General features: G+C 38.4%; 1 protein-coding gene across 1 annotated transcript; it reads left to right on the forward strand.

Moving 5' to 3' along the window:
- The first annotated feature begins 2,062 nt into the window (after positions 1–2,062).
- On the forward strand, positions 2,063–13,299 carry dkk3a (dickkopf WNT signaling pathway inhibitor 3a). The gene is made up of 7 exons (XM_056265807.1): positions 2,063–2,301; positions 4,678–4,803; positions 5,047–5,130; positions 7,864–7,956; positions 9,752–9,896; positions 10,928–11,084; positions 13,114–13,299. The coding sequence occupies exons 1-7, from the start codon at positions 2,104–2,106 to the stop codon at positions 13,199–13,201; spliced, it is 891 nt and encodes a 296-aa protein (XP_056121782.1). The 5' UTR covers positions 2,063–2,103; the 3' UTR covers positions 13,202–13,299.
- The last annotated feature ends 512 nt before the right edge of the window (positions 13,300–13,811 follow it).

Here is a 13,811-nt window from a genome sequence, read left to right on the forward strand (position 1 = left end):
CTAGCTGGAGGCGTGTGTGTGTGTGTGTGTGTGTGTGTGTGTGTGTGTGTGTGTGTGTGTGTGTGTGTGTGATCCGCAATCAGACCTTCTCTTTCACAAGACACAAAATATACTGGCTATCATCCAGTTAAATGCGAGGAAGGTTTTCCTATTGGCTGTGTGTAGGCTATTTTATAGTGGAGGGAGGCAGAATAATGTCCAAATGAACTGTTACCCGTGTTCGTTCAATTTGAAATCACTTCAACTCTAAATCACTTGCTGACATAAACCAGCGATGACGAATGAGAGGACAGGTATTTCACTCGTCATAGCTTCCGGAATAGGCTAATGCAACAGGTGATCTAAGTTCATGCATGCTTTTTTCATACATTCATTTAAGGACTGAACCATGAATGAGAATCACTGATATAATCTATCGTTACCTGTAAACTGAACACTTTAAATATTTCAAATGATTACAATGCAGTGATATTAGCTGAAGTTTCATGGACACTGGTCAAATCAAATTAAACAATGGCGCCACCACGTGGATCAAACATGCAATTAATGTGTCATTCAAGAGTAACCGTTAAAGCAATGAAAGCAACAGCTGATTGTTTGTGGACGTTTAGGGATATTATTATATCCATATATGATGATGGATATTTTGTGCTATTTTGAGTCATATCTGTGTCTGAATGATATGTTCAGTAATCTGACTGATTCAGTTATCCAGTTCAGTTCACTGGCCATGTTAATTGCCACCCTATAGTGTTTCATCTCCTATAACACATTAAAGGTGGGGTAGGCAATTATTTCCATAAAAAAACATTTTGTTATTCTGGTTGGAACTGAATCCTGACGCATCCTGATAGCAAGGTCATTCCTGGGATTCGATAATATTTCAGGTCAACAGACTTTTTAAAGTGGTGTTTCACCAAAATGAAATATTAAAAGCTTTCCACAATACTTTGGTATGTCCATTATAATGAAAAAATTTTTTTATTGCATTTAAATATTTTTTTTAATCATAAAATAGTGTCTTATTTCTATTGTAAACTAAGTATTTTGTCAGGTCCCTGAGAGCAGCAGGCGTAATGATATGACGCAGCGCCTGAAAATAGGCCACCTTCCGTCAACACAACGGAACTATTTTCAGGCGCTGCGTCATATCATTACGCCTGCTGCACTCATGGTACGGCAGTAAAGTTTCTTGATTATTACGCAGGAATGAGAGTATAATTCCTAGCCATATCAGCCTAGAAAATCGCAACTTTACATTTTCCGTCAGTCTTAGTGCACGATGTAACTACAGAAGAGTCAAGTTTTAAATAGGAAAAATATCAAAACTCTTTGGTCATTTTTTTTTTTAGAAACGCTAATGGTCTTGTCCACTTCAATGGTGTATGCTAAGCTATCCTAAAAGTGGTACCGCCACAACCGGAGATCGGCTGAATGGATTCAAAAACGGTAAAACTCAACAGTTTAACTCTGGGGGAGTTGTAAAATGAGCCTATTTCCAAAAAAAGTGGAGTATCCCTTTAAGGCTTTGCAGACTTTGCTCTGGCTGTGAGTGTTCATGTGTTTTGGAGAAGGCGTGGCTTTGGAGACGCTCTGAAGGGAGGGTGGGATCTCATGCTTTCAAAGCTAGCTTGCTATTGCTAGCCTCTCCGAAATTCCCTACCCTACCTTTAACTATTATTTAGGAGGAACTAAAAAGTGAAAACGTTGAATTTTTTGTATTGTATTATTTTAGACCTCTTGTTAACTTCACCTTATAAAGATAAGATTAAGTCTTATGTTTTGCGTAACTATATATATTCAGGTAAATGCAAATAAAAATAGAATAAAAAAATGAAAAAATGAATAAAACAAGTCAAATAACTAGAATATCTAGGCTAATTGTGCATCACAGTTGATTTGCATATGAGGAATGCGCGCGCAAACGCACTGAATGCCTGGCGTGTGCAGTGTGTGTAGCCAGAGATGCAGAAGGAGGATTGTGTGTTTGAGTGGACGCGCATCGCATCGCCGCACGCAGCTGGAGCTCCTCTGATCACACACACATACTGTACATCTTCTCTGATCACACACACACTGTACAGCATCAGCCGCGCGGTCAACATGTTTCTGCTCGGATTCAGCCTGTGCCTGGGCATCGTCCATGGAATTGTCCCTGAAATATCCAAAACAGACATGGACATCATTGCAAACATGGAGACAAATGTAGTGCAAGAACAATCGACACCGAACGATGTGTTGAAAGAGGTGGAGGACCTGATGGAGGACACGCAGCAGAAGCTGGAGGACGCGGTGCATCAGGTTTCTGCTTTAAATACAATATAGCCTATTTATAAGCGTAGATTTGGATAATCATTTGAACTTCTGTCATAACTTAGCTTAGTTTTGATAGCATCACTGGCAGTGTTGGGGGTAACGAGTTACAAAGTAACGGATTACAGTAACGATATTACTTTTTTGGGTAACGAAGTAAAGTAACGCATTACACTAAAAATATCGGTAACTACACTACTTTACTATACTATAGGAACGCGCTTTCCTGCGTTACCCAAGCCGTGTTTGCTTGTGTGTAAAGTTCTGTCTAGTGGTGCGTGCGCACCGTTGCCATAGAGATCGATTTGAGTGACATAGCTGCCGGTGCGAAGGAGAGAGGGAAATGGAGACGGAGACGGAGACAGGGGGTCTCTGCAGCGCGAGTCTCCGCTGACTGCACGCGCACCTCCCCAAACGGACGAGGCGTTTATACTCGACGCGCTCGCCATTGTACTATTCTGTGAAACGACGGGGCGACTCGAGTAATTGTCCTCTTAACCATCAGGAATCAACGGTGAGAAGAAGAAAGGTCCACACGTGACGATGTTTATTTTAGTAGGCTACATCACCACCAATAACACTACAAAAAGAATCGTGTACGTAAAATCCAGTAAACCCTGAGATTATTACTTGTGACATTAGAACAAAATGTGGATATAAAAACATGTATGTAGACTATAGAACTAAATCAACGATCTCTTAAATGGTTTCTAATTTCACTAAACATTTCATTAAGTTTCGTGGACATTTGATAAAACATGGATCTTTCTATTAAAAATGCTTATTATGCTATTGTAGGCTCATTTTGTAAACATAAGCAACTGATTTAGACACGCAAACTGTGTGCCGATGCGGTCACGGTGAGACGTAGGCTACATGCTCGGGCAGATTCGGCTTCTTGAAGTCGTTCATCCTCGGATTCGGCGCCGCGCACGCTGTTACAAAAACTCTTCTCAAGTCTTGGAGCACAGCAGGTAACACAAAACAAAATGAACAGGCTTGTTGCAGGGTTCATTGTAGAGGAATGCTTCCCCTGCCGACTATTGAATCGCCAAGAAAAATGCATTTTAAATTAAGATCAAAAATGTAAAAGTGACCTTTATTTTATTATTTTTCATTGACCACTTCATTTTTTATTTTTATTGCCATGAGTCGAATAAAAAGCTTGTTTTGTTCTCAGGAGAAGAGTTTATTCTCATGTTTCCCAAAGCCTGTGTTTTAAAACTTGTGTGTTGACCCCATTTTAAAATGACCGCACCATAGCCTCCTTTATCCTGTTGTTTGTGGATTTTACAGTGAGATATATTTCCTTGTGCAGACAGGGATATTGTTCTTTCATATGGTTTTACATGCCATTTTGTATATATTTATACAATAAACACTATGTAGACAGGCAAAGTGATGATAGGGCTATGATATTTGTCCATAAATTAAGAAACGGGAAAGTAAAGTAATAAGTAGTGAAGTTACTTTTCAAACGCAGTAACTAGTAAAGTAATCTCATTACAATTTACAGAAGTAACTAGTAACTAGTAACTAATTACCTTTTTTGAGTAACTACCCCAACACTGATCACTGGTTATGCACGTGCCAAATCAGAATTGACATTTCTTCAAAATAATCTATCACATCTTAATTAATATTAGATAGTGTTGTGTTCATCTGTGCAGACATGATCACATATTTGAAAGTGTCATGAACTGAGAAGTATTGCACTATGACCAATCAATTTTCATAATCTACAGATACACATTTTCAAACTATTTTATGTGAACTATATTGTTTGGTGTTTTTTCTTCAAAGATCCCCCAAATGTGCCATTTATCACCAACCTGATATTAAAGAACTGATGACAGATTAAGTTGAAAAGTGGATCAGTGATTCATAGGCCTATTTGTTAAATTGATTATCGGCCTATTTTGTTGGCCTTTTACCTCTTTCCAAAATTTATAGTCAGGTCCGTATATGTGCTTTATTGTGGTGAAATTTGAACTAACTGGTTTTATTCAAGTCAAAAAGCATATTAATTATTATGGAATAAACATAAAAAAGTACTCACTGTAAGGAAAAAGCATTATAATAAAATCTGACATTATTTTTAGGCCTGGAAAACTCATGGAAATCATAAAATCTTTTTAGCTGTCCTTCTTGCTATACGCTCAGCTCTTTGTGAGTGCAATCTATATAAGATTTTTCGTTTGTTTAATTTTAACCATTAATCATGAACGGGTAAAAAAAAAAAAGTCATGAAAATCAGTGAAAGTGATTTTTAAGAGGCAGTTCATGTAGAAATCGCTCATAAGTAATTGCACAGTTTGACTTATTGCAGAGTTTTTGAATAAGAATTTTCTCTTTTTCCCTCAGATGGACAATGAGACCGCAAAATCAAGCCTCCATCCACACAACGTCTCTTCAAACCTCCAAAATTACAGCAGTATTGAAATCATAGCTGGGAATCAATCTAATTACATCGCTGAGAGAATCGATACGGTAGGTGAAGAGCTTTAGTACGACGATTCAGTAATGCAGTTAAAATGCAGTCGGTCACTTTCCAGACCTGATTCTCTGATGGTCAAATCATTTGGCATAATGACCACTTAAAAGTAATTGAGTTGTTCTAGACGTGCTATTTCGGGCTAGATGTGCCGTCATTCTATGTGTGTATCATGTTTTAAATGCTTGATAAACTCAGCGGCTAAATGCACATCTGTCTTTGACTCTTTTTACCCCCAGACTACAGACAATCCAGCTGAAGACAGCAACACCTCGACAACCATACGGCCAGGAGATAAAGAGAACAACACTGATCATGATCACGTGAGCCGTCTGTCTGTTCTAGTTGTGTTTGAGAAACATGGCATTTATCTTGTCTTTTATTGTGCACAAGTCAGGAAGGATAGCGTTCAGGAAGAGGAATACTCTTCCTCTGCGTTTTATTTCCCGTCTGACTGAAACGAGTCCGCTCTTTTAGATGACAGGGTTCTGGATCTGAGCTGACAGTTCAGCTGATAATCGACGGATCTCGTCCGAGGCTTTACGGATCCATTTGACATTTCCGATCTGCTCATTCCAGGCGTCCAGGGAGTTCAGACAAAGAAAGCGAATGCTGAATAATTGAGAGTGGATTTCCCGACAGGTCTGCTTTTAGACGGTATAAGCAGTATAAATCCATTGAGCAATGGAAAGAAATACTGGACATTTTCTGCCAGGACTTGATCTGTTTGTTTCATTATCTGACTGGCACACTGCTGAAGTGCAACAGGATTGGGTCGTGCAAATTTGGGACGTGCTCGTGGTTAAAAAGTGTTTTTTTATTTTTATTTATTTAAGAAAGCCACGTCTCTCAGCACACGATCACAAATTCAGTTCTGCTATTGCTAATTTAACGTTTAAAGGGATACTCCACTTTTTTTTTGGAAATAGGCTCATTTTACAACTCCCCCAGAGTTAAACTGTTGAGGTTTACCGGTTTTGAATCCATTCAGCCGATCTCCGGTTCTGGCGGTACCACTTTTAGCATAGCTTAGCATACATCATTGAAGTGGACAAGACCATTAGCATTTCTCAAAAAAACAACAAAAAAAACGAAGTGTTTTGATATTTTTCCTATTTAAAACTTGACTCTTCTGTAGTTACATCGTGGACTAAGACCGACGGAAAATGTAAAGTTGTGATTTTCTAGGCTGATATGGCCAGGAACTATACTCTCATTCCTGCGTAATAATCAAGAAACTTTACTGCCGTACCATGAGTGCAGCAGGCGCAGGCACTTAGTCCCAGTGTTGTGCCGTATTTCGACCCCCGCCAAATTATTACCCCCCTTGCATTGGTAGGTTTAGGATTAGTTGTGGGGGAGGGGGTAGGATTAGGGGCGAGGTTGGGATTAGGCAATCAGGTACTGACTTCAACGAGGGGGGTAATAATTTGGCAGGGGGTCGAAATTAGGCACAACAGGTCACGTTGGAAGTTACCGAGCTGGGGACTATTTTCAGGCGCTGCGTCATATCATTACGCCTGCTGCTCTCATGGTACGGCAGTAAAGTTTCTTGATTATTACGCAGGAATGAGAGTATAGTTCCTAGCCATATCAGCCTAGAAAATCGCAACTTTACATTTTCCGTCGGTCTTAGTGCACGATGTAACTACAGAAGAGTCAAGTTTTAAATAGGAAAAATATCGAAACACTTTGGTTATTTTTTTTTTTTTTGAGAAATGCTAATGGTCTTGTCCACTTCAATGATGTATGCTAAGCTATGCTAAAAGTGGTACCGCCAGAACCGGAGATCGGCTGAATGGATTCAAAAACGGTAAAACTCAACAGTTTAACTCTGGGGGAGTTGTAAAATGAGCCTATTTCCAAAAAAAAGAGGAGTATCCCTTTAAGGGATACTCCACCCAAAAATGAAAATTCTGTCATCATTTACTCACCCTCAAGTTGTTGCAAACATGTATGAGTTCTGTATGATATCCTGTATGAGATATTTTGAAGAACGATTGGAGCCAAACAGTTGTTTGGCACCATTGACTTCCATAGTAGAAAAAAAAAATACTATGGAAGTCAATGGTGCCAAAGGTCCAATCGTTCTTCAAAATATCTTGCTTTGTGTTCAGCAGAAGAAAGAAACTCATACAGGTTTGCAACAACTTGAGGGTGAGTAAATGATGACAGAACTTTCATTTTTGGGTGGAGTATCCCTTTAAATTACATAATGTTTAAATATGTCATTTTGGTGATCAAAGATGAGTTTCAAGGGATACAATTATTGACCACAGGGGGGGACACATTTCAAGGGCTCCGCCAGTAGTGGGCACTCGTGCAGCCGAGTGAACGAGACGAAGGGAAGTTAGCGAGGGAAGGGCCATGAAAATGGACTTAAACGCAGCTATTCTTTGCAAAATATTTGCCATTTCCTAGTCAGTTGCAGGTGGTTAAGGGGGAGGGACATTTGTTCTAGACAGCATTTGATTGGACAAAAATCCGTGTAGTGCAGGATGAGTCATCAATATTTTTGGTCTGTTTTTCCAGATGAGATTGCACATTTCAAATGCATATATTTGCAAAATAAAAGCTAAATAAATATCACAATTAATTACAAAGAAATGGCACATTTAATTAATTAGATGTGGACTAAAAGCAACAATTAAGGTCCTTCAGTATAATTTGTAATAATATAATTGCAGTGGTTGTATTTAATAAAGTGGTTGTCTTATAAAGATATGGAAGGTATGACTTTTTCCCTCTGTTAAATATTTATGAACCAGGATTAAAAAAAAGGGAAATTAAGCATTAAGGGATAAAACGCTTTTTGTCCTACACTTCAAAATCAGCCTAAATGTGGGGGGTCGGGGGTGTAGATAAAAACCGCACCTACAGTTTATGACCAGCTCACATCCTCCTAAAATCCTGAGAATGTTGTTTTAACTCTGTGGGGAAGTGTACAGTAACACTGCTATTGATTAGTTATGTGGACTACGTGCTTGAAGTTTGAAGCTCAAATCTCCTCTGTTCCGTCTTGGAAAGGTTTTGAATGCTTTTCTTGTGTCTCTCAGGAGTGTGTCATTGATGAAGACTGTGAGAAGGGCAGGTTCTGTCTCTACGAGACACACAGCTCAAAGTGTCTGCCCTGCAAACAGCTTGATGCGGTAAGAGGTTTCAAATTTCACAGACCAGGCAACACTGCAAGGTACCCTTAACCTCCAGTGTTATCCAGAATAAAAGATTCTCTAGTGTGCTTGGTGCATGCTAGGTGTTCAGCCTAGTCCCAGTTATTTCCGTTTGGTTTTCCGCACAAAGATTGTACCCTATAATGTGGCTTTCCAACAATATGATGCAACCGAGCCTGCATTGTGACCGCATTGCAGTACGAGTGCACCTGGAATCTGATATGCTGGAGCGTTTCTCCTTTGGGTTTCACATCAAAGTGCACAGATTGCTAAATATGAGCATCTCCGGCCCCACATAGGACACTGAGTTCACCTCGAGGCACAGGAAGTACGGTAGCCAACTAAGCAGAATGCAGATGTGCATTACTCTTCCAGGATACTGTTGAAGCAGAACTGTGTATGCTTGTTAGAAAGCCTTGTAGATCTGTTTTATTGAATTTGAAAATGATCTCATTAATTGGAAAGCACAGTGAATGCAATTCTGTGTTATTCAATAATGAATGAATGAAGGGAATCTATGGAAGCGTATTGCATTCACTTGAAGAAAAAAAATCTACTCTGTTTTTCTGAATTAACGAGTTAATTATCTCAGAATTACAAGATAATTTTTCATGGAATTTTTTTTTGCTCTTTTTCTGAATTAACGAGTTAATTATCTCAGAATAACGAGATAATTTTTCATGGAAAAAAAAGTTTTTGCTCTGTTTTTGTGAATTAACGAGTTAATTATCTCAGAATTACCAGATAATTTTATAATGGAATTTTTTTTTGCTCTGTTTTTCTGAATTAACGAGTTATCTCAGAATTACGAGATCATTTTTCATGGAAAAAAAGTTTTTGCTCTGTTTTTCTAAATTTCTGAGTTTTTGAGATAATCAAGTCATTAATTCAGAAAAACAGAGCAAAACATTTTTTCCATGAAAAATTATCTTGTAATTCTGAGATTATTAACTCATTAATTCAGAAAAACAGAGTAGATTTTTTTCTTCAAGTGAATGCAATACGCTTCCGTAGGAATCGGTATGGAATCACTCGTCAAACGATTCTCCTCATTCCTACCCAGAACCCCTTAGAAATCACATAGAAACACGCTGACATCATGGTGGCAATGATTGCACAGCCAGAGACTAGTCTTAAAGTCCCCTGTGGTCAATAATTGTATCCCTAAAAAATCAACATTGATCACCAAAATGACATATTTAAATGTTTTTTTTCCCCTTGAATAGCTTGAATGTAACTCTACACCCTTGCCTCATTAAGTATACGTGGTTCTATAAATATGCAAATGAGCCCCGCCTCCACTCACTCACTCACTCAGCCCAGAGATCCACTGGTTGACGATCACTCGTTGATCTGATTGGTTACAAGGTCGTTTGTGACGTCAGAAACACCAGCGATTTCAAACCGTGTTTTTGAGACTGTCTTTGGTTCACTGCAGTTTTAAGAAGAAAATACTCAGCAATGGTGTTGACTTGTTATGAATTTGCACATGGTTTTTCTTAAAGCACATTAAAAACCCCACACAGACATATAAACAACATTAAAAGCTTGATTTTCACCACAGGGGGACTTTAAATGTACTGTTTAGATATTAGGAACTGTTCATATTGGTATTAGTAGTGATACCTGGAGATGCTGCAGACGACCTGTGCGTTGATGTGCTGAAAGAAAGAATCGTGTTTGATTCTGAAATGTAAGTGTAACATGAACCAAAGAAGTAACTCAAAGGGTGAATAGCGGTCTCAAGGCACTCTCTGTACGTTATCCCCCTCAGACGTGCAGCAAGGATGAGGAATGCTGTGCGGGACAGCTGTGTGTGTGGGGTCAGTGTGCGAGGAACAGCTCAAAGGGAGACGCGGGAACCATCTGTCAGTACCAAAGAGACTGTAAGGAGGAGTTCTGCTGTGCCTTCCATAAAGGTAGGAGCATCTAGCATCATAGGAGCGTGTCATATTATCTGGTCAATATTTCGGTTGGCATATGCTGGCACTGCTTGATAGTGCAGATTCCTGCTAGTGATGTGTTGTTCATGAATGAATCTTTTAAGTGAATGAATCACTCTCATTCACTTAGGCTGTGTCTGAAATCGCATACTCTCTTGAGTAGGTACTTACTTTGAATAAGTATGTACTTTGTGACTGCTAAAAAAGTGTTCTATATAGTATAAATGCACTACATTTGCCATGTTGTCATTATCATGTGACCAACCAGCATCAGTTACGTCGCTTCACTGCCATTCACAAATCCTCTCCCTTGGCATCATGGGATAGTAAAGTGTCCATCGTATGCACACTTCAGGATCTCGCCGGAAGGTCATCTAGGTACTTTTTGCCTATTCTTTTACAAGAACTGTGAATTCAGACATACTACTCTTGTCCGAATTACATTCATAATAGAACATACTTTTTTAGCAGTCACAAAGTAAATACTGTTTTTCATCTACTATATAGTACAGAAGTATGCGATTTTGGATGCAGCCTTACTTATATTTCTCCCTCCCATTTAAAGCTTCATTTTGAAGTGTGTGACCTCTGGTGGCTTGTAAAGCCCGACTTTAGCACAAACCAATAGTATTCAAGTGTGGGTTGTGAAGGGAAGGAGCATTTCATTGGGTTAATGAAATGCTAAATGAATACACCTAGCTTTGCTCAATCACTCATCTCTTTCGCATTAGCAAAGTTTCTGATCGACTTTTGCAATACAATATATCTACGTTTTTGTGAGGAAAACACTTGTTGTAGATGATTTGTAGATGCACAAATGTGAATAAAGGATAATAAGGCTTGTTGCAATGACTATCATGACACATAAAGGACACTAATTTGTCACCACCTACTGGAGTAAATATGTAACGCCACTGAACGGATCAGTACGACTCTTTTTGGTGAACGGAATCAAATGACTCGATTCACTAAGATGAATCATAACTACTAATGTATTCATTTTTCAGCCTTGCTGTTCCCAGTGTGCAGCTCTAAGCCAATAGAACGCGAGCGCTGCATCATTTCAGCCAATCACCTGTTGGAGCTGCTGTCATGGGATCTGGAGGGGGGGAATCCTCAAGAGCACTGCCCATGTGCTGGAGACCTGCAGTGCCAACATCTGGGGTAAGAAGCCCTAAAGGCCATCTCATTCTGAACAATATATCATATATTAGTATTTATACACTACGAGTCAACAGTTTGTGGAAGGTTTTTGAAAGAAGTCTCACCAAGGCTGCATTTATTTGATAAAAAATACAGTTAAAACACTAATATTGTGAAATATTATTACAATTGAAAAGAACTGTTTTCTATTTGGTGAAACTCGAAAAAATTTAATATCGTGCAAAAGTTCATTTATTTCAGTAATTCAACTCAAAAGGTGAAACTAATATATTATATAGACTCATTACATGCAAAGTGAGATATTTCAAGCCTTTATTTGTTATAATTTTGATGATTATGGCATACAGCTTATGAAAACTCAAAATTAGAATATTGTGAAAGGTTTTCGTAGCTGTAAGCCTTAATCATCAAAATTATAACAAATAAAGGCTTGAAATATCTCACTTTGCATGTAATGAGTCTATATAATATACAGTGTTGGGGAAGTTACTTTTAAAAAGTATAAAAGCATAATGCATTTATCAAAAAAAATTATATTTATGAAGAAATGCCGGTTAATGGATAGGCATATGCATGGGCGGCGCTAGGGAGGGGCTAGAAAGAAAGCCCCCAAGAAAGACCAAAGCACCCCGTTAGCACCCCCAAAAATCATTTCTGGAAGCAATTGTATTCAGGCTGTATTCTATGGAAGTCCTGAACCGCATGGTGAAGAAAAAAAAAAACATTTATCTTGATATTTAGACATAATAAGGGGACATTCTAATCTGCATTAAGACAAATTAAGCGTTCTTATAATGGTTTTCTATGGTAGGAAAATGCTTAACGTGTAATTAAACACGTTGCGTTCATATTCTGGGCTCATCTGATTTTTTGTACATAGTATAGCCTACTTTATTATGATTTTAGTATCATAATGATTAATAAATGCACACACAATTATCCGTGAACTTGATAAATGTTGCAGATATGTTTTAAAATGCACGTAAACAAATGCCTTTCAACTTATGTGTGCAAAATTCTGAATTAAATGAATGTGCAGCAATATACGAGAGTCTGTAGGCCTACTATAGCCTACGTGTTGTAGCCATTAAATAAGCGCATTTAGTTTCATATTTGTTAAAATACTATAATGTTATTTTTTTCCATCTATGCTGATTATGAAAAGTGAACAGCGCGAGTAAGATGGATGCGCAATATATCGGGAGACATTAAGTCAATCAGACATGATTTTGACCACTTCATTAAGTTTTGTTTTGAAGAAAGCCTTTCTTTAAAGCGAATTTCGTTTTGTATAAATTGAATCTTAATTTTAATCAATTTTTGATCAACCAAATGCCTGTATTTAATAAATAAGAAGCAAATATAGGAGACAATATAATCATGGAAGCGCCGGCGTGGTCACTTGCATTGCACGTGAACTGGAGCATCTCATCATAAATTAACCGAAACTCAACGTATAGAATTTAAGCTTGAAATGTCTTTAAACGAAGCAATTCAAAACAAAAAGAAATAGGCTACTCTCTGATTATGTAATCCATTCTGTGCTTTTCTCTCTGGGGCGTTCACTACGGAGATGGCGATCGCGGTCAAATCTATCAAATGACGGAGATCGCAAAGTAACGTTGCGCCGAATTGAAAAAGGAACTACGTTTCGTTACCAAATTTTCAGTAGTAGCGCGTTACACTACTTTTTACCCGTAAAAGTAGTTACATTACTGTAACGCGTTACACACAACACTGATAATATATTACTTTCACCTTTTAAGTTGAATTACTGAAATAAATGAACTTTTGCACGATATTCAAATTCTTCATGTTTCACCTGTATGTGAAAATGTAATGTATTCCTGTGATGCAGAACTGAATTTTCAGCATCATTACTCCAGTCTTCAGTGTCACATGATCCTTCAGAAATCATAATAATATGCTGATTTGTTGCTAAAGAAACATTTCATATGATCAATAAACCGTGATGCACTAACATTCACAAGTTATGAAATTGGTCATAAACGTTGTTTGTCTTTATCAGACGAGGCGCTCTGTGTCTGAAGAGCCAGAACTCCAGCGAGGAGGACCTCACTGACACCCTGTACTCTGAGATCGACTACCTCGTCTGACAGATGAAGACAAGCTGCTGAAACAGACATGAACGCTTCATCGTCACTCCAAAGCTTTGTAGGAAACGCCTTCACCTTAATCACCCAAACTTACAGGCTCTGAACCGCTGAAGGCCTGAATCTAAAAGAGCGTTCACACTGACATCGATTTGGAAGCATCAAGTCGCCCGGATCGTGATGATTTGAGGTGACTCGAGTGTGACACTTCTATAGTCGAGTGAGGCAAGATGATTAATGTTCGACTCATGCACTTTATGTTCGATTGGAGTTTCAAAGCTATGACCAGATAGGCAGACCGTAACATTTGGGCATCAACCCAGATCTAGTTTGTCAAATCAGTGTGTCAGTGTGAACAGCCCTCAAGTGTTGAAGCTCAACTGTGGGTTTTTAGCATGGGAAGGAAGCACACATTATTAATCTAAAGTACTAATGCTTCAATAATATGTATGGCAGAGAAAATATGAGGACAGCTCTGATGAGATCCAATCCATCTTAGTGTAGTGTAGTAGCTAAAGTGACGCACCCATACAACAAATCATGTCATTTCCCCAGGCAATAAATACAAAACATGCTCCAGAAAATAAAAAGTTGAAAAACATGTGTTGCCTCT

Source organism: Rhinichthys klamathensis, unplaced genomic scaffold (genome assembly GCF_029890125.1).
Source record: "Rhinichthys klamathensis goyatoka isolate OS25496 unplaced genomic scaffold, OSU_Roscu_1.1 h1tg000240l_1, whole genome shotgun sequence".
In the NCBI taxonomy this organism is placed as follows: domain Eukaryota; kingdom Metazoa; phylum Chordata; class Actinopteri; order Cypriniformes; family Leuciscidae; genus Rhinichthys; species Rhinichthys klamathensis.

What these genes read in the sequence shown, in the direction of transcription:
- dkk3a (XM_056265807.1), top strand. Translation starts at nt 2,104, where the DNA reads ATGTTTCTGCTCGGATTCAGCCTGTGCCTGGGCATCGTCCATGGAATT. An exon ending in TGGAGGACGCGGTGCATCAG is followed by an intron (nt 2,302 to 4,677) that starts GTTTCTGCTTTA and finishes TTTTTCCCTCAG; the next exon opens with ATGGACAATGAGACCGCAAA. An exon ending in CTGCAGTGCCAACATCTGGG is followed by an intron (nt 11,085 to 13,113) that starts GTAAGAAGCCCT and finishes TGTCTTTATCAG; the next exon opens with ACGAGGCGCTCTGTGTCTGA.